General features: G+C 48.3%; 3 protein-coding genes across 3 annotated transcripts; all 3 read right to left on the reverse strand.

Moving 5' to 3' along the window:
- Positions 1-202: 202 nt before the first annotated feature.
- ptmaa (prothymosin alpha a) lies at positions 203-5,437 on the reverse strand. Its single transcript, XM_086115493.1, has 5 exons — positions 5,224-5,437; positions 3,339-3,404; positions 3,180-3,258; positions 2,888-2,979; positions 203-654 (listed from the first exon to the last, which is right to left on the reverse strand). Exons 1-5 carry the CDS (start codon positions 5,266-5,268, stop codon positions 616-618), a joined length of 321 nt encoding a protein of 106 aa, XP_085971619.1. The 5' UTR covers positions 5,269-5,437; the 3' UTR covers positions 203-615.
- Positions 5,438-8,829: 3,392 nt separating this feature from the next.
- Positions 8,830-15,343, reverse strand: phb2b (prohibitin 2b). The gene is made up of 10 exons (XM_086116227.1): positions 15,223-15,343; positions 14,135-14,270; positions 13,891-13,975; positions 13,707-13,786; positions 13,371-13,555; positions 13,157-13,286; positions 12,501-12,604; positions 11,216-11,293; positions 10,257-10,336; positions 8,830-9,153 (listed from the first exon to the last, which is right to left on the reverse strand). The coding sequence occupies exons 1-10, from the start codon at positions 15,241-15,243 to the stop codon at positions 9,129-9,131; spliced, it is 924 nt and encodes a 307-aa protein (XP_085972353.1). The 5' UTR covers positions 15,244-15,343; the 3' UTR covers positions 8,830-9,128.
- A 531-nt stretch (positions 15,344-15,874) lies between these two features.
- On the reverse strand, positions 15,875-22,445 carry pde6d (phosphodiesterase 6D, cGMP-specific, rod, delta). The gene is made up of 5 exons (XM_086116150.1): positions 22,128-22,445; positions 19,271-19,359; positions 19,064-19,189; positions 17,833-17,938; positions 15,875-17,590 (listed from the first exon to the last, which is right to left on the reverse strand). The coding sequence occupies exons 1-5, from the start codon at positions 22,175-22,177 to the stop codon at positions 17,509-17,511; spliced, it is 453 nt and encodes a 150-aa protein (XP_085972276.1). The 5' UTR covers positions 22,178-22,445; the 3' UTR covers positions 15,875-17,508.
- Between the last annotated feature and the right edge of the window lie 540 nt (positions 22,446-22,985).

A 22,985-nucleotide genomic window follows, 5' to 3' on the forward strand; every position in this document is an offset into this window, starting at 1 on the left:
TGTATTTTTTGGGTCAGTGGACTGCTTACCGATTAATGTTATTCCCACCCATTCCAATTTGAAAAAAGGGATATCTCAAGGCACCACTGAAGACTAGATCTCAATATACATTTTAACAAACTCACGAACAACAAAAACAAAATGCACAGTGCCTTATTTAAACGGCATCTTTTTTTAAGTATTGAGGACGCTTCCAAATGGACAAAATCCAATTACTTTATTTTCCAACAACGTAACACGGACATGAAAACATTCTGACTAGGACATCACGCCACATCCTGCTCATCTACGACAAACTAGCACGAAAAACATAAGCGGCAAAGTGCCGCAACACCCCGGTGTACCTAAACGCATCCTTCGCCCCGCGTGGGCATTTGTGAATGTGTTTCTGCACAACGTGTGTGTGTCTGTGTGTGTGTGTGTGACAGAATGCTTGTGTACGCTGACATTTTCCGGGTGTTGAAATTTCTTCGGAGCACCGCTTGATACTCGTCAAGATGGCCGACCTCCGTACAATATATACAAAAATATAAAATGTAAATAAAAATACAAACAAATTCTCTTTCGGACGTTTGGAAGGGAGGACTGAGGTTTGGACGTCACGGTGGTTGTCGTCTACTTGTCCGTCTTCTGCTTCTTCCGTTCCACTTCGTCCTGTTTATGACAAAAAAAAAAACGACAAGTGACTCAACTACGTGGGATAACTCCCTTTGACAAACGCCGGCGAATCGGTTTCTGTCTCTTTGTAGTCCATGTGTAGTCAGGTGTTTTTAGCCGAAAAAAAAAAAACGACCATATATATAGTAAGGCGTTTTTAGCTGAAAAAAATGACCATGTGTCGTAAGGCGTTTTTAACCGGGAAAAAAACGACCACGTATAGTCAGGTGTTTTTAGCCGAAATAAAAACGACCATGTATAGTAAGGCGTTTTTAGCCCAAAAATACGACCATGTATAGTAAGGCGTTTTTAGACAAAAAAAACGACCATGTATATATAGTAAGGTGCTTTTAGCCGAAAAAAAAACGACCATGTATAGTAAGGCGTTTTCACCCCTAAAATAACGACCATGTATAGTAAGGCGTTTTTGGACAAAAATTTTTGCCGAAAAAAAGGACCATGTATAGTAAGGGCTTTTTGAACGAAAAAAACAATGATTATTAAAAAAACACAACTCTGTGCTATGTGGTGCTTTGGCTCAGTGGTAGCGTGATGGAGTGCCACACCAGAGGTTGAGTGTTCGATCCCTGATTGTTGCAACAATGTCTACTCTTTAACCACCATGTACAACTTATTTGAGGAAAAACACAAAACAACCCAAAGGTTCGTTGTGGTGGGTTAGCTCAGTGGGAGAAAGCTGAAGTCCCAAATCCAGCAGTTGGGTGTTCGATTCCCAGTGTTTGCAACAAGGTCACATCTTTCTTTAACCACCATTTGCAGCTTCATTGAAGAAAACACAAAACAAACAAGAAGTTATGTGGTGGTGTAGCTCAGGGGTAGAGAAACCATGTCCCAAACTGGCGGTTGGGTGTTCAACCCCCAGAGGTTGCAACCATATCCCTTCTTTCTTAGACCAACATGATAAGTAAGGCTTATTGAAGTCGTTTTTTGTATCGTAAGGCGTTTTTCGCCGAGAAAAAAAACAACCACGTATAGTAAGGCCTTTTTGGCCGAAAAAAACGACCATGTATAGTAAGGTCTTTTTGGATGAAAAAAATGACCATGTATAGTAAGTCCTTTTTAGCCGAAAAAAACGACCATGTATAGTAAGGCCTTTTTGGACGAAAAAAAACGACCATGTAAAATAAGGCGTTTTTGGACGAAAATTTTAGGCGAAAAAAACGACCATGTATAGTAAGGCCTTTTTGGACGAATTTTTTAGCCGAAAAAAACGACCATGTATAGTAAGGCCTTTTTGGATGAAAAAAATGACCATGTATAGTAAGGCATTTTTGGACAAAATTGTTAGCCGAAAAAATGACCATGTATAGTAAGGCCTTTTTGGACGAAAAAAATGACCATGTATAGTAAGGCATTTTTGGACGAAATTGTTAGCCGAAAAAAAACTACCATGTATAGTAAGGCATTTTTGGACGAAAATTTTCGCCGAAAAAAACGACCATGTATAGTAAGGCGTTTTTAGCCGGAAAAAAACGACCATGTATATATAGTAAGGCGTTTTTATTCGGGGGGTTTTCGGCTAAAAATGCCTTACGACACATGGTCATGATTTTTGGCTAAAAACGGCGAACGAGACATGGTTGTTTTTTTGGGTTAAAACGCCTTACTAAACATGGGGTTTTTTTCGGCTAAAAAGGCCTTACTACACATCGTTGTTTTTTTCCGCTAAAAACGCCTTACTATACATGGTCGTTTTTTTTGGCTAAAAACGCCTTACTACACATCGTCGTTTTTTTCAGCTAAAAATGCACTACTATTAATGGTCGTTTTTTTTCGGCTAAAAACGGCTTACTATACATGGTCGTTTTTTCCGGCTAAAAACGCCTGACTGTACATGGTCGTTTTTTTTTTGTCTAAAAACGCCTTTCTATACATGGTCGTTTTTTTTTCCACTAAAAATGCCTTACTATACATGGTCGTTTTTTTCGGCTAAAAACGGCTCATCGTTCACTTCAAAGAGTGACTCTTTGTACCGGCTCGTTCGCGACCGACTCATCACTTGTGTCGGTCAATGTAGGTGATTGAACAGTCAGAGGTGCTGCCAAAAAGAACCTTTTCTGCACTGAAATACAATGAAATTAATTTTGATTCCGTTTGCTGCAATACAAACTGGATACTCCATACTTGACCATAAAGTTAATTTAGAACTTAGTACCTCAATTCAAAAACAAAATCTGACGTTGACGTTCTTAATCTTAATCTTGCTCACCTCGTCATCTTCATCATCATCATCGTCATCCTCAGCTGTTCTCTTCCCTGTGGGTGTGACCAGGTCATCGTCCTCTTCGTCCTCTTCCTCACCTGGACACACACACACACACACACACGTGTTTCCGTCTGAAGAGTTTGTTTTTGTAACTGCGGATGTGAAATTGTGCACAGGTTTTTTGTTGTTGTTGTTTTTTGTGTGCTTGTTTGTACGCGTGTCCTTGTTTTTGTGTGTGCAACAGTCAGTGTGTAATTTCGTCTGCATGTTTGCGCGCGTGTGCGATGCTTCGCACCCTCGCCGTCCTCTTCTTCCTCGTCCCCTACATCGTCGTCATCCTCCGCCTCGTTGTCCTGCTCCCCGTTCTCCTCGTCCTGACACACAGGCACGCGCACACACCGGAGTGATGTTCCCACTGGGAGAGGAAGATGATGAAGAGGAGCCGCTGTCTCACCGTTTTTCCGTTGGCGGTGGTGTCGTCGCCGTTCTTTTCCTCCACAGTTTTCTTCTCCTTCAACTCCTGAAAGGAAATAAAAACACAAACACACACACACAGTGAGCCTCGAATGTCCTCTTCTATCACCGACACTTGAACACATCACAGATGTCCACAAACACTTGAACACGACAAGCTTTTTTTTCCACCCACACTTTAACGTGCACTTGAACGCAACACTAAGCGTCCACAGAATCTTAACGTCACATAAATGTTTAGCAAACCCATCACATCACTTGAATGCAACACATGCGGATCGAGCTGTTTATGTGCACTTGGAACAAAACAGTTGCGTTCACCGACGGCTTCTTGTCCACTTGAATGTATCATTCCTGTTTAGCAACATTCTCATAATGTTCTTGCACACACCAGTCGTGTTCACAACTTGATGTCCACTTAAATGCAACACTAGCCTTCATCAACAACTTGATTTCGTGTACACAGTCACATCAAATATGCCATGTATTTTCTAAGTGTATATAAGTTGTTTACGGACCTTGTTTGACTTATAGTTATCCCAGTCTTCAGAATTTAAACATCTGAACGGTCAATATTCTTTGATTTCTGGAGTCCTGCATGAAAGCAGGCTGATTTTTTTTCCCAAAATACAAAATTTACAACCATCCGCTTCCCCATTGGAAAAAATAATCCACATTTTTCCGACGTTCTTCTGACATGTTACAGAACAAACCATTAAGTGAATATTAAATTTCTGTGTGTGTGTGTATTTATGTATGTATATCATGCGGAAGGTAAACATGTGCTTCCTGGATTAGGAGGCAGGGCGGGAGTTTCCTTTTTCGGGGACAGGTTGGGCTCTCAGTCCCTGGGCTCCGATTGGCCGCATGCTCCCAAGTCCCTCCCACTGTGCTCTGGCTGCTGAAAGCTGATACCAGACCAGACTGGAGCAGAGCAGCAGACTGACTGGTGAGGTGGGCGGGGGGCACAACACACACACACACACACACACCACCAAAACACTACAGACACGCCCAGACTCCAACTCCCAGCAGTTCACAATGTCAGAGTGGATGTCACCTGACACCAACTCTGAACGCCACACTTCTGACTTGATTGTGAAAATTTAATTTGTGACGTCGCCTGACACTGCTGCACAGCCACACCAACGTCTCTTGAAACGTTTTTTTTTCTTTCATGCCGGCTTTCTTTTGCGCCTTTTCAGTCCGGCGTGAGAGTAAACGGCGCCCTCGTGTGGACTCAAAGTTAAAATATGCTTCGGAGACCCCAATCAAGTCTCTTGCGACTCCCAAAACACCCCCTGCACATCCTCCAGACAGGATGCTGCTTCCTGTTGTGAGCGCGCGTGCGCGCGCGACTTGGTGAAGCTCCGCGGTGGCGCCGACGCTCCGGTGGCGGCTACACTCATGCCTGCTCGCCCGCCTGTGAGCCGAAGCCGCCGCCGCCGTGACGCGGGGGAGGGCGGAAGCACCAGCAGCGCAACACCACCCAAACACGCACGGAAGCCACGTTTGGAGAAGCTTTTGATTGTGGTTGTCAATCATGTTTACGGTTTGATTGGAAAGGAAGAGAAGGCGTCGCGCGTCTTCTTTTTGCTCTTGTTCACTTTAAGAGGCTCTGAGCGCCAAATCCGCTCTCAATTCCCACGTAACGCGCGTCTCACACACGCGCGCACGCACTTCGTCATCGGCACCATCATCATCATCATCATCAACTGTGGGATTATTTACGACGACTCAAAATGCTGCACACATTTGCAAAAGATGCTGCAAGCGCTAAATGACGGACGCGCGTGTGCGCGCACGCGCTTGTCCTGCAGCATGTTCAATTCTTCATTATTCAAGGGTGCGCGTGCGCGTCTCACCTTGGCGCTCAACTCGCTGCCGCTCTCCACTTTGCTGTCCGCCATCTTCTTCGTCTTCTTGTTTTTCGGGCTAGCAAACAAGAAAGGCAGTCGCAGAGATTAGCAACAGGACGATGGCGAGGATGAAGGAGGAGGATGAAGATTCCGATTTCCACTTGGAGAGCCTCGGTAGTCCCCCGGAGTTGCGCGTGCACCCTACCGTTCGTCTGCCGCGCGCGGTTTTATATGGCAGGTGGGCGGGGCGCGCAGAGCGGAGAACGCGCTCCCATTGGTCGAGCGCGCTCCGGCCAAACTCGACCGCCGATTGGTCTCCGCCAAACAATGGACGCGCCTCCCTTGTTGCCCAAAAAGTGTGCCACCCACGCACGCGCGCACGCACGGGCCCGCGCGTAGCCGCCGTGCAAAAAACGTTGACATGTGTGACAAAAAAAAAAACAGTCACGTGCACGCGCTTGGCTGCGCTAATCCCATAATAATCGCACAGACTGTAAACGTTTGTTCACACTACGGTGACTTTAATGACTCGCCGTGGGCGCATTTTTGCATGCATGCAAAATCAAGTGTGTTTTTGTTTCAAGTGTTGCTGCTAGATTTGCGAAATAACGACTTTTTGGGTCACATGACCTCACTGTGGCACGAGAGGAAACAAGCACACGTCTCAGGCCGCCCAAGAAATCCCGCTGCTCCGCCGTTGCAAGCTTTACGACAACTGCTGCACTTTTACTGACGACTTCGTTACTGTTAGAGGCATGTAACGTGCTGCAGCACTACTGGTCCCATCACAACCACACCAATATGTCACGAACGTATGTGCTCGACTCCAACTATTGACTTTCTACTCTGACACTTAAACGCGCATCTTCTATTTGTATCTGGCTTTATTTAACAAAAAGAGACCGTGTGTCTGTGTGTGTGCGCGCGCGCGCGCTCATGTGCGAGGCAAAGTAGGACAGACTTGAGGGCGGGGTGTATCGCAAAAGCCATAGTAACGCCAGATTCGGCATAAAGTGTCCCAAAAAAGCTCACGGGAAAGAGAAAATATCAGGTCAAGTGTGTAAATGTTGCCTGGTTGGAATTCAACAAGAATCTATTCGCTGAGAAACGGCGACAGTTGACGGCTTGTTGCTTATGTCCCTCACCAAGGTGGCGGTTGTGGCGATTTCATGGTACCTCACCAAGATGGCCGCACGCCTCGGTCGTGTGGCGTTTGAAGCTTCCTCGAGCGGCTCGTGATTGGTCCGTCTACTGAAGCGAACGTAAAGCTGACGCTTTGCGCACGGTGAGTGGCCAACGCGGGTGTCAATCATCAGCACCGCGGTGGGCGGTGACTGTGGGTGAAAGGAAATACTGTACCGGGCGTACCGCGGATTCATGACGACTTTCTACTTTTCCTTGGTTTTACGCGACAAACTCAAACATTGGCAGGTCATAGTAAATATTTCCACAAAGGTGAAGGAGAGAAAATCCACCTCGCAACGTATATAGACGGAACGAGACGCGCAAGAGTCGTAAAAGCTGGTTCCAGCCTTTTTGCAGTCAATCAGCAGGGGGCGGCAGACTTACTTTACCGCGACGAGATCGGTAGCACAAGATGACCATCAATCAAAAGGTTTCTTAAGTCAATTCATTATTTTCAGAGTTCAAAACTGGCTTTCCAACTGTTGACCTGCATACACAGATAGGGGTACCTTGACTTACGAGTTGAATTAGCTCCGTAACCAAAGTTTAATACTCAATTTACTCATCGCAAATCAGTCTTCCCCATCAAAGTGCCATCAAACTTTGCAAGCATCGCAATTTTTTGCTACAATTCTTCCATAACAAAAACAGCACCGCACTTTAAAATGTATAAATAATGAAACTTGTGAAAATGTAAAGAGATGAGCGGTTTTTAAATGAGCATTTGTGTTCAAGAAGGCTTGGCTTTGAGTGACCACAGAAGCCTGGAGCAAGGGTGACAGTCTCCTCCATGCTCCTTGCGAGGGCTGTCATTTTGCATTTGCGCCTCTTCAATAAACGGCTCAAAGTTCATCGGCAACTAGCTCTGCTTGCCCACATGCCAGGGCATCATAGCCCCTCAACTGCTGTTGTTACCCCCCCCCCCCCCACCCCAATTAAAGGTATTTTTGCAACAACAAAAATAAACGGCGCAACCGAAGGCTCCGAACTGGAAACATTTGTAAGTCGGGGCACTTGTAAGTCAAGGCAGTCGTGCTTTTAAATATACTCAGCAAAATGATTTTCGAATGATTACTCGTTCCGAGCGGCAACATCAGAGCAGCTGGGAAGTGCTGTTATTTGACCGCTTCATTTCACGACAAGTGGTCATGAATGCATGAGAGTATGTCACATGTGGGAGGGGAGAGCAGAGGAGAAAAGGGGGAGTCGGCCTTTTTCCCAAGCTGCAAAATGAAAAATGGAAAAAGTGGAGCAAAGCAAGGGTGAAAAGACGAGGAGGAGGAGAAGAAAAGTACTGCAGAGAGACAAGTCCAAAAGCTCGGAGCGGATCTCCAACGTCAACTGGCCCTGGACTCCTCGCCAGCAATTCAAAGTCCAACTTAACTTCACACGGCACTATTTCGGGTTCCGCACCACGGCAACTATTGTAGAAATCGGGGCCCGAAGAAGAACCTTGCTTTGAACCTCCGGGAAGTGCCCGATTGGAACACTTTATCGTCGCGGGAAATAGAAGCATCAAGAATTTTTGGTGTGTTTTAACTGGGCGAGCGAACGCTGGAGACATGAGTCCGGGCCTTCTTTTAGTACAGCACTTGAAAGAGGTTCCGAAACTTAGTGCATGATGGGCAAGTTTTGATTAGCAATTGCAGAAACCACCCGCGGCAAGACGTTAATATTTGCGGCGCATCATTCGGGTGGAACGGCATCTGTAAAAAGACGGGATAGACGAAGTCAAGCGGAATGTCTGAGAGGATCACACAGCCGAGGTAAACGAGTTCCACGCACGTTCAGACACGTCGAGCCAAATTCCAGGAGGACCCGCCGCGGACCTGCCGTGGCCTGCGCAGGCTCCGCGCTGGGCGCGTCTTTGCGGCGGCACTTTGAGGCGCGGCGCTTACTACTCGTTGCGCTTGAACAACCGGATCCAGGTTGGCCGAGCTGAGTCAGCAAATGTTTCCAAGAATGGAGTTACCGAACGTTTAGCTACAGTCTCCGTCTAATTTTATTGGATTGGGGGGTGGGGGGGAAAAAATCACCTCAACTCTCGGAATCCTTGAATGAGCAGAAGGCACTTTGGCCGGTCTCCCGAGAGTCTGTTCCCAATAACCTAACTCATCTGTCAATATCAATGAACTTTAGTTTTATTTCTGTATTTTTATGATGACACTTTTTACTGCTTTGTCGTTGTTTGGGAGGGGGGGGGGGTGTACGACTTAAGTTTTTTACTGTGGAAAGCCTGTGCATGAAACCTTTATGTTAATGTCTGAACATGGTTTTAAAATATTTGAGTTTTTTTTTTCCCAACGATAACATAAAACATATTTTTCATGAAGCTTGCGAACGTAGTGCTCGAAAGGCACGCGCGCCGGCCGAGACGACCCCGTCGCTTCTGCGCCGCGACGGAAACGGGCAGCCGACACGTTGAAATCATCATCCTCATCAAGATTTAATGAATTTGCGCCGTCACCTTTGTAGCCGCACGCGACTAGTCTTGAACAAGGTCACTTTCCATTTCTGAACGCATCAATGAACAGACATGAGCGACTGATTTGCATTACGGCTCAACGCCGCCGCCGGAACCTTTGCTATTTTATCGACAAAGGTCACAATAAAACAAAAACAAAATCCAAAGTGACTTCCCGACTTTTGTGTTCGATGTCCCCCGGCTGGCCTGGCAGCCGGCGAGTGCCCGTTGGTCAATTGTGACGAAGGCGAGGGCCTCTTCATCACTTCTTCTGGCCCAACGACAAACTGAAAGACAAAAAGGGGGAAGGAAAAGTCAATGGAGGGAAAGCGGTTCTCTGCGGGGATTGTGCGCGAGAACCGGAGCTCCAGAACGTCGGACTGAAACCATCCGCTCAATGACTCCGACGACAGATGGACTACAGCATAGGTTGCGGTCAAAGGTCAGCGGGAAAACCGTTTCCACAGGGACCGGCGTTGGCGGCGGCGCGATGGCAGCCGCTTCCTCAGACAATCAAGCTCTCCAATTGATTGTAATGCGAGCCGACAGCTGCGGCCACGACGGCTCGCCGACTCCCACGTCACTCGCCAGGCCAGGCACCCGGTGGTGGATGGAGAACTCGCTCTCTCTTTTTAACTTAAGCAAAAGTACTCAAATAAACTTACCAGTGAGGAGAGTTAACTGTGGGGAAAAAAATCAAGTACCAAAGTCCTCAATTTGTAAGTACTTGATCCCGATTCAATCATACGTGTTAAAGCCAATGCTGAAATAAGAGCAGAAAAGAAGTGCACAAATGTAGGGCAACCACTTTTTTTTCTGCTTCTTTCAACACCGATCGATGCAAAGAGGCGCCGAACAAGCTGCGGTCATCGCTCTCAAATGCAGTCAAGTAAAAAGGGATCTTTAGCAAACTTACCCCAGTTCAGATCATTAAAAAAAAATAATAATAATGGTCTGTTAACCATTCCACCTGGGCGGGGCCCCAGTCACCACCCGCGCATGAAAACGCAACACATCTGTCACTGTGCGGGACAAGAGCACACTTGCTTTTGTGTCGTGATTCTTCCTTGAATACGGGGAAATCTTTCCCTTATCAATCCAATGACAAAATGATTCAATGGGGTACTCGGGGAAATTACTCAAAGTATTCAATCGCTGCAGCCCGAGTAGAATAGGAGACGCAAAGTTGGAACGCGTTACGGGTGGCGTTAAGAAACGCGCGGAGGGATCATGCAAGGCAGCGGGGAGGGTCGCAGTCACAAAAAATAAAAAACAAAACCATGCATGGCCCGAAGCCACAATGTTGAATCCTCAACATTCATGTTGGAAAGCGTTTGTCACAATTTCTTTGCATTCGTGGCTGTAATTGGCGGCGGGTTTGTTCACTCACTTGTTAAACAAGGTCTTGTTCTGCAGGTCGAGCATCAGACTGTCAGCATCCAGATACACTCTGTTCTGCGACGTCGACACCTGGAGGGCCACATCGGCGCCATCAACGTCGGCACGGGAATCGACGTCGTCATTGTTGTCACAAGTTCATCGCCAGAAGCATCAGAAGCATCTACGTGAGCCGTCTGTCCACTAGATGGAGCTCTGACTCCATTCAATCCCATCGGCGCCTTTCCTGACCCTGTGACGTGATGGCCCAGTTTTGGCAGGGCTCTCTGCACAGCGCCAATTCGTGGCAGATCGGCGCGTCGCAACCGTTTCAGTTTCAGCTTGTGCGCGACCAACGTTTCTGGACGAAAAACTTTTGAAAAGCGAAAGATGCTTCAAAACGCGACCGGAGCGTCTTTTGATTCGCAAGCGGCCACTTCACGGTCACGTCACTCCTTCGATACCGCCGACATTTAGGGATGGATAAGTGCATCCGTTTTGTCACGGTTTCGGACTTGAAAATGACTCCTTGTTGCAAAGTCAAAAGTGATTCCTATTATTCTTATCTTGGTTGCGTCGGCCTTGAGGGACCAAAACATCCTATAGTTACTTCGTCACCAGACGTTATTTTACTCGGTACGTTTTGATAATGGACGGATGGATATATTTTTTAAATGAATCAGCTAATTGGTCGGCAATCCCATTCCCCCCCCCCTCTGACAAGTATCGGAAACACCCTCAGAAAAGCCATATTGGTCAGCCCCTAACCCTCATCACTGTCGTCATCCTCCTCCTCCTCACAATTATCCCTGTCGTGGCCACCCTCCATACCAGTCATAATCATCATCACAATCTTAACAATCGTCGTCGACAACGTCACTCGTCAGGAGCGGCTCCTTGTCAAAATCATCCAAACTCTTGCCGTCCCAACGGTGTTGGGTTCAAACGTTGGATAAAGGGTGAGTGACCGACCGTCTTGGCGATGGTCTGAGCAGCTCGGATGCGTCTCAGCTTCAGGTAGCCGGGATTTTTGGTGACGGCTTGACCCAGCTAAAAAATAAAAATCACACACGGACACACAAATTAATAGGGAGCTGGCACAGACTTCCTTTTAGGAACGGGGGGGGGGGGGGGGGGGGGACGGTTGTTATCTCGACCATGTCATGGCAACAGGTGAACATGCTTGTATCCCCTTTATTTGGCGCTACAAAGTAATTGACAAGAGGGACTTCACATGGCCACTCTCCAAAAATATTTGCGACCGAGTCGCCCGAACGGCTGCGATTGCGACATAGCCACTATTGCCATTTCCAGTGTATTCGACAGACCAGTGAAAAGCAGATCTTTCTCTGCACGTACGGGGGCCGAGAGACGAGCCTCAATTTAAATGGTTGGTTTGTAACGACTGTAGCATTGTTTATGGGTCCTGTAAAACGTTTGGCGATGGCTGCAGCTGTTGTGAAAGTGCTTATAAAAAGAAAACGGTGTCATGACACCACCTAGTGGCCGTAGAGAAGCAACGACACTTGCACGGCACAGACGGGGCCGCATCCTGAGGCCTCTCAAAGTCATTCCACATGCGCTTCTGTTCACATATTAACGGCGGCAAAGAGCTGTAGACCGACGTTCCCTCCAAATTTGCATGCCTCCTGTGTGCGCGCGACAAGACGTAGAAGAACATCCGCAAGTTAGCTGGCAACGAGCCTCTTATTCAGCTGGACTGCCGCAAACGCCCCCGATGTAATACGGGAAACGTAGTACAACGCGAGACATGAATTACTTATTTTATTTACCCCCCAAAAAAAAAAAAAAAAAGATTGCATAAATATGTAACATGAAGAGATGTGACAGGTTGGAATGAAAGTCTGGCTCTGACCCCGCCCCCCCCCTCAGCATTTGATATCCGCTTAAACGGTGTGTTGACTGTTGATTGCTCTTGATTGTTTTGATTTGTTTATATCTCTATATTTATGTCTTCTGTCTTTTCAGTTTTGCCGCCCTTATTTTTAGCTGTGGGTGTGTTTCGCCGCACTGCATGTTTGCACTGTGGTCACCTGCGCACTATGTTGTACCTAGAGCATATTTGACGATACAGCTGACTTGAACGACAACCTCAGAGCAGTGTAGAATACCCTCCCTCAATTTGGGGTTTTTTGTCTGCTTCCCCCCCCTGGCAAAAACCTGCATGTTCGTCTTAGCCAATTACAGCATGTCAGGTCACCCCCCCCCAAGCGCGAGGCCACGTCCCGTGTCTTACCATCCTGGCGGCCTCGGCTTCTCCTTCTGCTTGGATGATCTTCTGTCGTTGGTCCTGTTTGGCTTTCTCCACGTAGAACTGAGCCCTTTGCGCCTCTTGCTGAGCTGCACACGCACACGCGCACACACACACAGACGGCGGGAGCTGACTGACGGCTTGCACTTGCTCGAGGGAAACATGACAGCTCGAGATAAGGATTTGTCCGACGTCATATCACGCAGACAAACTCTTGACTTGAATGCTGTAAGGCGGCAACTAACGACTGTTTTCATAACTGACTAATCGGTCAATGAATCGGACAACTAAATGTCCAAGTCAAACGTTCTTTTATCCACATCATTAGACATTTCTATTCCTGTCGGACAGTTTTTGGACGTCGGCAATCGCGAAACTCGATCGAATGTGTTTTTTGCTCATGTATTTGTGTCGGGAAAGGATTATTGCATGTCCTTTATTTCCTCCGGGAAATATTGCTTTGGTTTTCAGGCGACTCGATTCGTGGCGAAAAGCAAGGAAGGTTCAGCCTATTTTGGTTGATGTCAATTGGTGAACCTATTGTTGAAGCTCTTGGCGAGTTCTTCTTGAGTTTGCCGTGAACCTCCCCAGTCCTTTTTTTTTTTTTTTTTTAACTTTTCTGAAGCAAAGCGGATCCCTACCAACTTGCTTGGCCTCGACGGCGGCGGTGTACTGGCTGCTGAAGCTCAGCTCCGTGATGGACACGTCATCCAGGATGATGTTGAAGTCTTTGGCACGCTCGAAAAGGTCCCTGCGCACCAACAGCGACACCTGCGGCAGCACAAAGGCGCTTTTGTGGACGCGGGGCGGGCGGACGCGTGCGGAAATCAACTCGGCTGGGCGAGACGGGCGCACCTGCGCTCTTTGCGTGATGAGCTGCGAGGCGTTGAACTTGGCCACCACCGACTTGAGGACCTCGTTGACGATGGAGGGCAGCACCCGCTCGTCATAGTCTTTGCCCAGACGCTGGTACATGATGGGAAGATTGGACGCCAACGGACGCGACAGCACCCTCACCGCAATGTTCACCATCTGCAGGTCTAGCCGGCGCAGTAACGGCTCTCAATGAAAAACGGACTTTGGTTGCTCATGCGCGTACGTGCGCCGTGTTGCAAGAGTGTCGCCCCCGCTGCGACGTAACAGTCGGTCTGCTTCCAGCCCCGCACCGCGTGTGTCATCGTGTCTCGTTACCTTTGCTACCGGTCAGCGAGGAGATCTTTCTGGGCTTGGCTCTGATGTCATAGATGATGGGGTACTGGAACCACGGGATCCTAACACGCACGCACGCACGCGCACAGAAAGACAGTGAGGTGCGAGTTGCGCAGGCATCGCCCGGGTGACGCCGCGGACCGGGCAGCTAAGTGGCGGGCGTCACCTGAAATGAAGGCCCTCAGCCAGCACCGTGTCCATCTGCATGCCACCGATCCTGTTGAACACCACCGCTCGGTGTCCGCCCTCCACTACACACAGAAACGATGCGGACATTAGCAGAGCGGCGGCAATTTCTTCTGCTGAAAATAGAGGGGAACCGTACTGCTTCTTCATTGAAGACTGCGAGTACTTGTCCCCTCATCTCAACAAAGTTGATGCTTCATCCGAAAAAACACGTAAAGGCGGACCGGTGTATGTGGCTTCTTTGACGCCGTATGCCAAGGCGCCGGCGCCGAGCAGCAGCTTGATTCCAAGTCCGGCGCCCCTGCCGCCCGACGAGCCCGCCATGCGACCCATCATGTCCCGGAGATTCTGGACCAACCACTGAAACGGAACGGCAATCAGTACAACATGAAATGGATTCAAAATAGGGGGGGGGGGGGGCATTTACAATGAGAGATTAAAAAAGTAACAACGTATTAGGTAAAATAGAAAAATATGCTATAAATATTGGGTGAGTAGGAGAGACGGCAAACGCTTACGGGAAGATATTTGTTTCAAATCAAGAAAACTATTGCAACAAAATGACAAGACAAACAATGTTCGGAATTTTTCAAAACAATGAATGAGTTAAAAACAAATGGGGGTGGGATGAAAATGATACAAAAATAAGATAAGAAAACCTTTATTAGTCTCGCAATGGATATTAGGGGAAATAGGGGACATATTCAAATTTTAAACTGTCTTGAATGAAAATCACATTGTCAGAAAACAGAGTGTAGGAAAATAGAATGTAGTAGGAGGCTTATTCATACGAGTGCGTTTTAGAGATAACGTTGACTATTTGCGACCAGAACATACATTCAAACTCCAATAAATGTTACTACAGAGACGACGACGCACATCTTCCATCGTGACAAATGTGAAAGCGCACCTTCCATCCCGAGCTCTTATATCGGCTCGTCGGCTGACTAAACGCACGGACGACGAGACAACAGGAGAGCACATCTCAAACCTGAGAGGACAACATCGACACGGAGCGAGTCAAGACGCAGCTGAATGTCCTCTTTTACTCATTCGACTGTGTGATAAAAGTTTGACTTTTCATGATGAAATCGCAAGCAACGTGACCTTGATGAAAAGCCCGCAGAAAGTTCGCGCATCGCGCCGCTAAGCAGAGCGGCATGCTAGCGAGCGAGCTAGCTACCTCACTGACTGTTTCAGCGGAGCTTTTCGTCCAAACGCACGTTAGTCACATCCACCCGAGACGCCCATAACGTTTCAGGACCAATAAATGAAGTTAGTAAGCGAAAGTTGAAAGGTTTGAATGTCTTACGTTGGGCTCCTTGCTCGCCATGCTGCGTTAAGTCACTCAACCAAAAGAACGTAGAAGGTCGACACACAGGAGACGATTTACGGCAGCACCGCAAAGGCTGCTGGGAAATGAGGTTCTTACCTTCCGGTGCTTTTTTTTCCCGATTATATTATACTGTATTTCCAACCATCCATTTTCAACACCAATTATCCTGAACAGGACCGCGGGGTGGGGGGGGGCGTACTGGACCCTATCCCAGCTGTTTAAATTAAATATTGTGGAAATTGTGAAACAAAAGTTGGACAAAATGATTCACAAGATAAAAATAAACGTGAATCAACATAAATGTTTTGGCAGAAATGTGAAAATAATTACGGGTGGGTGAGATGAGTTTATTTCAAATAAACAGAGAAAGAGCAAGAGACGATTCAATAAAACAAGCCAAAGGAAGAAATTACGCATTGAATCAACTTCACTTCTCTATATTTTAACACAATTAAAATGACTCAATAATATCCATCCACCCATTTTGTCATCTGCGTATCCTCATTTCATGCATTCATTTCAATGGGCAAATGATTTGGTCACAGCAGGAACCACAGCTAATTATCTTTAAATGTGTCAACTTTTGTTTTTCTCATGTGTAAAATAATTCAACACACAGACACGCACGTATTACAACTTGATTTTAATCCACAAATTCAGTCTTATTAAAACAAGTCTATATTACACAGCTGACTAAGAAAAACCAAAGCCAAATAAAAATGACCGGCTGGAAAAGTACCAGAACAACACTGCGGAATGTGGCATTTTGATCCAGATGAGTCAAACAGATGTGTCGTCATGACACCACCAATTCAAATCCACACCCGGCTGACAAAGCGGTTAGAAGACGTGTGAATGCTTGAGGACATGTCACGCTTCACAAGTCACCTCCGACCTTTAGCGTCGTTCGCTCGGGTGCTCGAGGGCCGCTTCCCTGCTCGTTTTCCAACCGCTCCAACACATCCGACTCAAAACGATCAGCTCACCGGCAAGCTCCGCGGGAGCCCGAGGACCGTCCTGATCATTTGAATCGGGTGTTTTCGGAGGAGGGAAACATCCCAAAGATCCGGCAAAGCAGCCGCCGAGGACAGGACCTTGACACCTGTCGGTTTATCGGGTGCAACCAAACATTTGTGTTTCACGCCCCCGCTGGCGCGTGGGTCTGCTCACTCATCGATGTACAATAGAACCCAAAATCTGCAAATAATTGACGCTCCTTATAACTGCCCCACAGCTCCCCACAAAAAAGTGTCTGGGTAGGGGAGAAAATAAAAACAAGCTGGGCTTTTTTACAAAATAACTGGGGAAAGTTTCCCCTTCGAAATCCGTAGACGGCTTAATTTGCAAGTGACGAACCACAAATATGCGGTGGCATTATGACTAAGTTCATTCTAACTAACCAATTACTTAAGACATGGCAAGGTCAGGTCATTAGTAGAAAAGGTTGGGTATGCAAGCTTTTAACGTTACAATTGACCCCCCCCCCCACCACCACCATCCCACACACACACACAATTTGCAAGGGATAAGGACCAGGGTTGCAAAAATCCGCACATGCATTGATGTTGATTGGCAGAAAATAAATAAGTAGGGGACGAGGTCCAAAATATCGGGTATTGGCTCCCACGCCCACCACCACAAATTCAATAGTTGAATCTGTGGCGAAGGAGCCACAAATTCATTCTCAAGTTATGTTCCTCAGAATGACTTGAACTCTAAGTTCCATCTTTCTTTTGGAAGAAGTGGTTAAGTGGCGTCATTTTCTTCTCTTTTCTTTTGATTATTTTTGACAAATCTACTTTTTTTTGTTTTTCTTAATCAAACCGATTAAAAGCTATTAACTGGGTATGCACCGCTTCATGTTACTCGTTCAGTTTGCCGAGTTGCACGTGTTGTCCTTTCCCTTCTGGGCCTCACAGAGACCATCAGAGGGAAAACAAACGACGGACCTCCGAACGCCAGAAGAAGCGCCGGCAGGCGGAAGGTTCCGCACAATGTCGAATGAGCTCCGAAACCTTTTAATCGTGAGAAGGAAAAACATTTTGGGGCGGGGGTTCCTGAGTGAATGCAAGCCAAAAGAACGCATCGGTGGATCGTACGTTCAAAGCACAAAAGGAGCGTCGGGCTGACGGGATCGGCGCGTGTGTATTTACAGTCACAAAGAGACGCCGCACGCGCTCCCCCGGCGCCGGTCGGGGGCGCGCGCGTCGCCTTCTTCCTCGGCGGCGAGACGGAACGATGATGGCGAGACGGCAGCAGACGTCAGACGTAGAAGAGGCGTACGCGCGACGTGCTCACGTGCAGGTCGTCGTCGAAGAACTTGGTTTCGATGATCACGTTGCCACTGCAAAAAAAAAAAAAAAAAAAAAAGGAGAAAAAAAAGTCACCCAAGTGTTACCTGCCGTCCATTTCAAACACGGGCTTTGCTGCATATCTAACGCGGCACTTTTGAATTTTATGGGACAAAAGTATTGGCATGTGTGCAGAAAATGCAGATTTTGGACAAAAGTAACAGTAAGGCGCTTCTTGGCATCCATCCAGCAATCGATGAAGGAACAACAAGTGGCCGTACGATGGCAGACTCACGTTAAGACGTTGGCGGGCATCATCTGCGACTCGGGCGCCGCTTCTATCAGTGACTGCCACGTGTTGGTCGAGTTGGGGATGACGAAGCCGAACTCAAAAAACCACTCTGGACACACACACACACGCACGCACACCATTGAGGTCTCTGTATCTGCAGCGTAAATGAGCACCGTGGGGGAATCTGTTGTTTAATTGCCTTCCAGAGAACAATCTTATATGGCACGTGGTTAGCCTCATGGCATAGCTCAGGGGTGGGCAAACTTTTTGGCTCGGGGACCGCATTGACTTTTAAAATTTGACAGAAGGGCCAGGTCAGCACGAGCTATGGTACATTAAAAAAAAAAAAACTGCATTTGTTGACAGTCCATATCAAACATCAACAGAACAAAAGCATGCACGTACTGTATTAATATACTTTTTTAAAATGACGACAGTGTTGTTGATGACCTATTTTAGCCTGTGCATCGCTGCAGATGGGTTGTGATCAGACCAGTAGAAGTAGAACGATACAGAGGTCCTAGGTGGTCGAAAAGATCCCACACCCCCTCCCTGTGTTCTGCAACTTCAAGTCAATGCGCCACCTGCCGGTGAAATGCCTGTCATTACAAGTCCAATTGAAATGAATGCAATCATTCACATCGAACCTTAATTGTGGACCGACCTTCGGCGGGCCGGATTAAAAAGACCAACGGGCCGGATTCGTCCCGCGGGCCGTAGTTTGCCCACCTTTGGCATAGCTTCATGGTTGAGGCCGTTTTGAACTTCTTCAATTGAAGCGCGCTAACTGAAAAATGTGCCCCTTTTGGTTTGTACAGTTTGATGTACGCCCCCCGCCCCCGCCTGTTTTCCGCAAGCACAGAAAAATGGAAACAATAATGTGTACGGGCTAACATGTAGGGGTTTACAAACCTTTGGGGTCAGTGCCCCCATACAGAGGAGAGAGAAGTTTTTTTTTTCCCTAAGGAACGCCACACATTCCCAATCAACAATTTTACACTACGTGTAAATCTAAATGACCCCCCCGCAACCAAAAGAGAAAATGCCTGAATGTGGAAAAAAAATTCTAAAGGTATGATAAACTCATGAGAGAGAATGAAGATGTCATTTTTTGTAATCAAAAGTCAGAACCTTGGTGTTATTCCCTCCTGAATGATTTGCAGGGAAAAAAAAGTCCCACTGGGCTAGGAGGCACTCGGTTTGCTGCATTGTCGCCCATGAGGATGCAGATCACCTTCTAGACACTGTCCCTTGAAGAAAACCTTCTGCTCCAGACGGAACTTCTCCAGCTTCTCCGAGGAGGAAAAGTTGAGCTCTCTAGAAACCGCTTTGCACTTGAGGATCTTTTTGGGGACGCGAGCTGGACGAGGAGGAGGACAAAGACAAAGATGAGCGCGCGAGAAGAGACGTGCGCTTTCACGTGCGCAGACAACCGGCGCACCTTCGTGTTCCACGCCGGGAACGGAGAGGTCCTCGGTTCCCTGCCACAGAACTTTGCCCGTCTCGGCATCTCGCAGGTTCATCCAGTTTCTGACGGTGGGAAGTTAAGCACCAACAGGAAGCGTGGAGAAAAACTGACGCTAGTACTGAGGAGACAATGGCTTCATTAGAAAGCTTTCTTCCGCGCTTCAGCGGCATCTTCTGGCTCACGCCGCACGCCGACGTCATGGCGTCGGTTTGCGTGGGGCCCTTTTCTGGAAACTCCTTGCGACCGTCGAAGACGGGCCACGTGGCCCAATGGGCGTCCTGTCACCTTCAGACAGCACTTAATGTCACGCGCACGGCGGACTTCACCGCATCTGCCGGGCCCTTCACTGACCCTCAGCGCCAACCTCGGCCAACGCGCAAGAAAGCAAAGCGGTTGCGCGCCCGCTGGCTTTGACAGACGCACAAAAGCGTCCGATGAGCCGCTCAGACATTTTGGTTCCGAATGTGGAAATGGGATGCGGCCGCTGTTCGGTGCAGAGCCGGATCGATTCTGTGGAGATGGCGGGCTGTTGGCCACCCCCCCCCCCCCCCCAAAATAAAATCTTCACAATTTGCCTTGCTAGCTTTTGCTTTCTTCAGCGACTTTAGCGCGCTTCAAAAGCCGTTCCGTTTTTCTGTAGGCCGCCCTCCGTCCAACAAGTTTGGACACCCAATCCGCGGTGCTTTTGAAGCTGACGCAATTTCAAGCTGGAGGGGAAATGCGCGTTTTCAGTAAGTGCGCTAAAAGTAGACATGAAGCAAAGGGGGAAATAACAAAAGCCCTTTGGAATCGGGTCACTGTTGCTTGGAAAAAACGATGAAAGTCGGATTTACGTGGGGGGGGGGGGCGGGTATCAATGCTCACATTTTGTTTTTCACGGCCCCAAGACGCAGCCCCTTGGCAACCACATCTGTCAGCACCGTTGCGTGTTCTTGCACCCGAGCGGCCATCGGGGCGTCAAATAGCCCCCGCAACTTTGCTCCCTCAGAATGTTGGTTCCCACTCGCCGGGTGTTCCTCAAGCCAACATCCTGCATCAAAGCCGGCGCCCGACGGGCAAAGCGTCTGGTCTGAGCGACGCGTGCGCAGCTCCTGGACATGATTTTCAGGTTGAAGAAAGATGAGGAGGAGGTCTTTCAATGCCGCCAGCCATGACGGCTCACCGGGGACTCATTAACACGCCCGCCGTGCACGCACTCTGGGGAGGCGACCATGTCGGGACGCAAACGCAAAGCTTGGAGGACAAAAATAAGAGCAGCTTTTGTTTTCAAGGAAAGAAGAAGAAACAAAACACCGACATCCCCGCCTCGATTGTGTTCAAAGGGAATTGGGCGCAGACCCATCGCACTCGGCGACAGCAAATTGGATTCACAGAAGGCCTTTTTGTGTCCCAAAATGATTTGACCGCCAATTTCAAAAATGTCTTCATCGGGCTTCGGAGATGTTTTCAGGTTTTGTTTTTCAGGCCGTCAAAAGCTCACACGACGCACGCTGCAAGACCCGCGCACAAGCGTCCTTCCACTCCCTCCAAATCAAATCACCTGTTAACCATGACCTTGACCTTGACCTTTGCCAGGGTTAATATGTTCAAAAACGATGTGAACGTTTCCCCCCCCCCCCCCAGGTCATAATTTGGAGTACATGTGGGGTTCAAACGCTTCATCGAGGCATTTCTAGCCAAGGGTTGCAGGGCGTTAACCTTTCGCGGCTACAGTGACGACTCGTTCTAAATGTGTCGTGAATGCTCCAGTGTTCTTGTAGGTGCTAAATCCTGTTCCACTGGATTTAAGTATTACCTCACTGCCTCCACAGCCTGACCTCACTAATGCATACACGGGACGGACACACACACACACACACACACACACACACACACACGCTTCCATTGATCCAGGATCAGCTACTGTGCTTGAGAGAGAGAGCAGGAAACGAATGTGATGGTTCATGCGAGGACTTGGTCCAATCGATAAACGGCAACAACGCAACGCGGCGTCGGATGGGGAATTTTGGGCTCCGGGTCAGTTGCGGCACAGCTACTTTGGATCAAGTACGTGCCTGACAGATGATGAGTTGGCGGCTCAGCACTCTATCAGGGATGGCCTCGCTTTTGATCTTGAAAACAGACTGATGGGTAACTTTATCTATCGATGAGAGGGGGGAAAAAAAAAACCTCCATGTAAAATAGCCATCCATCCAGTTTCTGTTCCGCTTTATTCTCACAAGGGTCGCAGGGGGCTGGAGCCTCTCCAAGCTCTCTTTGGGCAGTAGGCGGGGGACACCCTGAACCGGTTGCCAGCCAATCGCAGGGCACACAGAAACGAACAACCATCCACGCCCACGCTCACACCTACGGACAATTTTTGAGTGTTCAATCAGCCTGCCATGCATGTTTTGGGAATGTGGGAGGAAACCGCAGCACCCGGAGAAAACCCACACATGCACGGGGAGAACTACGTTGGCAGACGATCAGAGACAAAAATAATTGCATCTGAAATCGCAATTGTAATATTGGGAGCGGAATGGAAATGGGAATCTTTTTCATCATGGTTTAACCTGAGGCAGAAGTGGCAACGCAGCGCGGAAAAACAAAAAGAAAAACACGAGAGGCCAAGTGCCATCGGTGACGAGACGCTCACGCGGGAGGACAACGCAGCTGGGCCGGACACCAAACGCAAGTTACCACCGCGACTGACCACCATCTTCATCTCAATCCTCATCCTCTTCCTCACTTAGCCACTTTAGCATCGCGGCTAGCCGGCTAGTTAGCATGCGGCGAATCAAATTCAAATCTCACATTGGCGAATCACCTCCAGCGGGGAAAAAAAGGATACAGTTTGAAACCCTTCAAAATCTCCTTGGCCCTGTCTTCGTCCGAAGACATGACTCCGCTTCTCGCGTCGTCCCGCGAAGGGCTCAGACAAGCTCGGAGCACAGGCGCTGCCGTTCGCGTTAGCTCCCCGCGACGTCAGCTCGCCAGCCGGCCGCTCGCCTGCTAGCGGACGTGCGTGGAAATGTGCCCGAAAACGAGGCTGCACTCGAAAGGCGCTTTGGGCTTAAGCGTGCGTCGCCGCGCTCGCCGCAGGAGCAGCAGCAGCAAGCTAACCCTGAGCCGATAATGGAATCAGCTAATTATAGCCCAGCCTTCATGACTGACGGCCAGCACGGCCAATCGCAGGTGGGGGAGACCTCGCTCAAGCCAATCGAGTCCCCGGTATCAACACGTGAGGCGGGGCTTAGCAAGATCCAGACGCGTCACTAGGGGCAACCGCACACGCACACGCACACACACATGCGCACAATACACACGCGCACAGTCATACGCGCGTGCGCAGGAGTCCACACTCAGACTACCGCGCACGCGTTGGCCGCGGCGAAAACAAAAGGAAACGAAAGCGATATTTCAACACCTTCCCAGCGGATTTGATCGCCAACACTTTTGGAGGGACTGTTTACTGACATCGATATTTTCTAAAATGTTTTTTGCCTTTATTACTGCGATCTTTGATCATTTTGTTCGGATGACGCAGCAAGGAATGTGTTCAAAATAAAAGTTGAAAAGGCATCCGGCTTCGCATTTTGATTTGTAACGAGGGTGAAGCCACGCACTTCCCGGGACCCATGTAAATACAGTACAGTAGTCAGTTGCTTCTACTGTTTGAAGTGAAACGTTGCTCTTCATTTGCTTCGTC

This window comes from Hippocampus guttulatus, chromosome 7, assembly GCF_054856545.1.
Source record: "Hippocampus guttulatus isolate MCC_2025c chromosome 7, RoL_Hgut_1.0, whole genome shotgun sequence".
Classification (NCBI taxonomy): Eukaryota; Metazoa; Chordata; class Actinopteri; order Syngnathiformes; family Syngnathidae; genus Hippocampus; species Hippocampus guttulatus.

Coding starts and splice junctions, on each gene's coding strand:
- ptmaa (XM_086115493.1), bottom strand. CDS start 5,268: ATGGCGGACAGCAAAGTGGAGAGCGGCAGCGAGTTGAGCGCCAAG. Junction 2,980..3,179: donor GGAAGAAGAGGACGGCGAGG/GTGCGAAGCATC, acceptor GTGTGTGTCCAG/GTGAGGAAGAGGACGAAGAG. Junction 655..2,887: donor ATGATGATGAAGATGACGAG/GTGAGCAAGATT, acceptor TGTCATAAACAG/GACGAAGTGGAACGGAAGAA.
- phb2b (XM_086116227.1), bottom strand. CDS start 15,243: ATGGCGAGCAAGGAGCCCAAC. Junction 13,556..13,706: donor CTCGCTGACCGGTAGCAAAG/GTAACGAGACAC, acceptor TGCGCCGGCTAG/ACCTGCAGATGGTGAACATT. Junction 13,287..13,370: donor TCATCACGCAAAGAGCGCAG/GTGCGCCCGTCT, acceptor GTGCTGCCGCAG/GTGTCGCTGTTGGTGCGCAG.
- pde6d (XM_086116150.1), bottom strand. CDS start 22,177: ATGTCTTCGGACGAAGACAGGGCCAAGGAGATTTTGAAGGGTTTCAAA. Junction 19,190..19,270: donor TCCCGGCGTGGAACACGAAG/GTGCGCCGGTTG, acceptor CTCCTCGTCCAG/CTCGCGTCCCCAAAAAGATC. Junction 17,939..19,063: donor CAAGGGACAGTGTCTAGAAG/GTGATCTGCATC, acceptor GTGTGTGTCCAG/AGTGGTTTTTTGAGTTCGGC.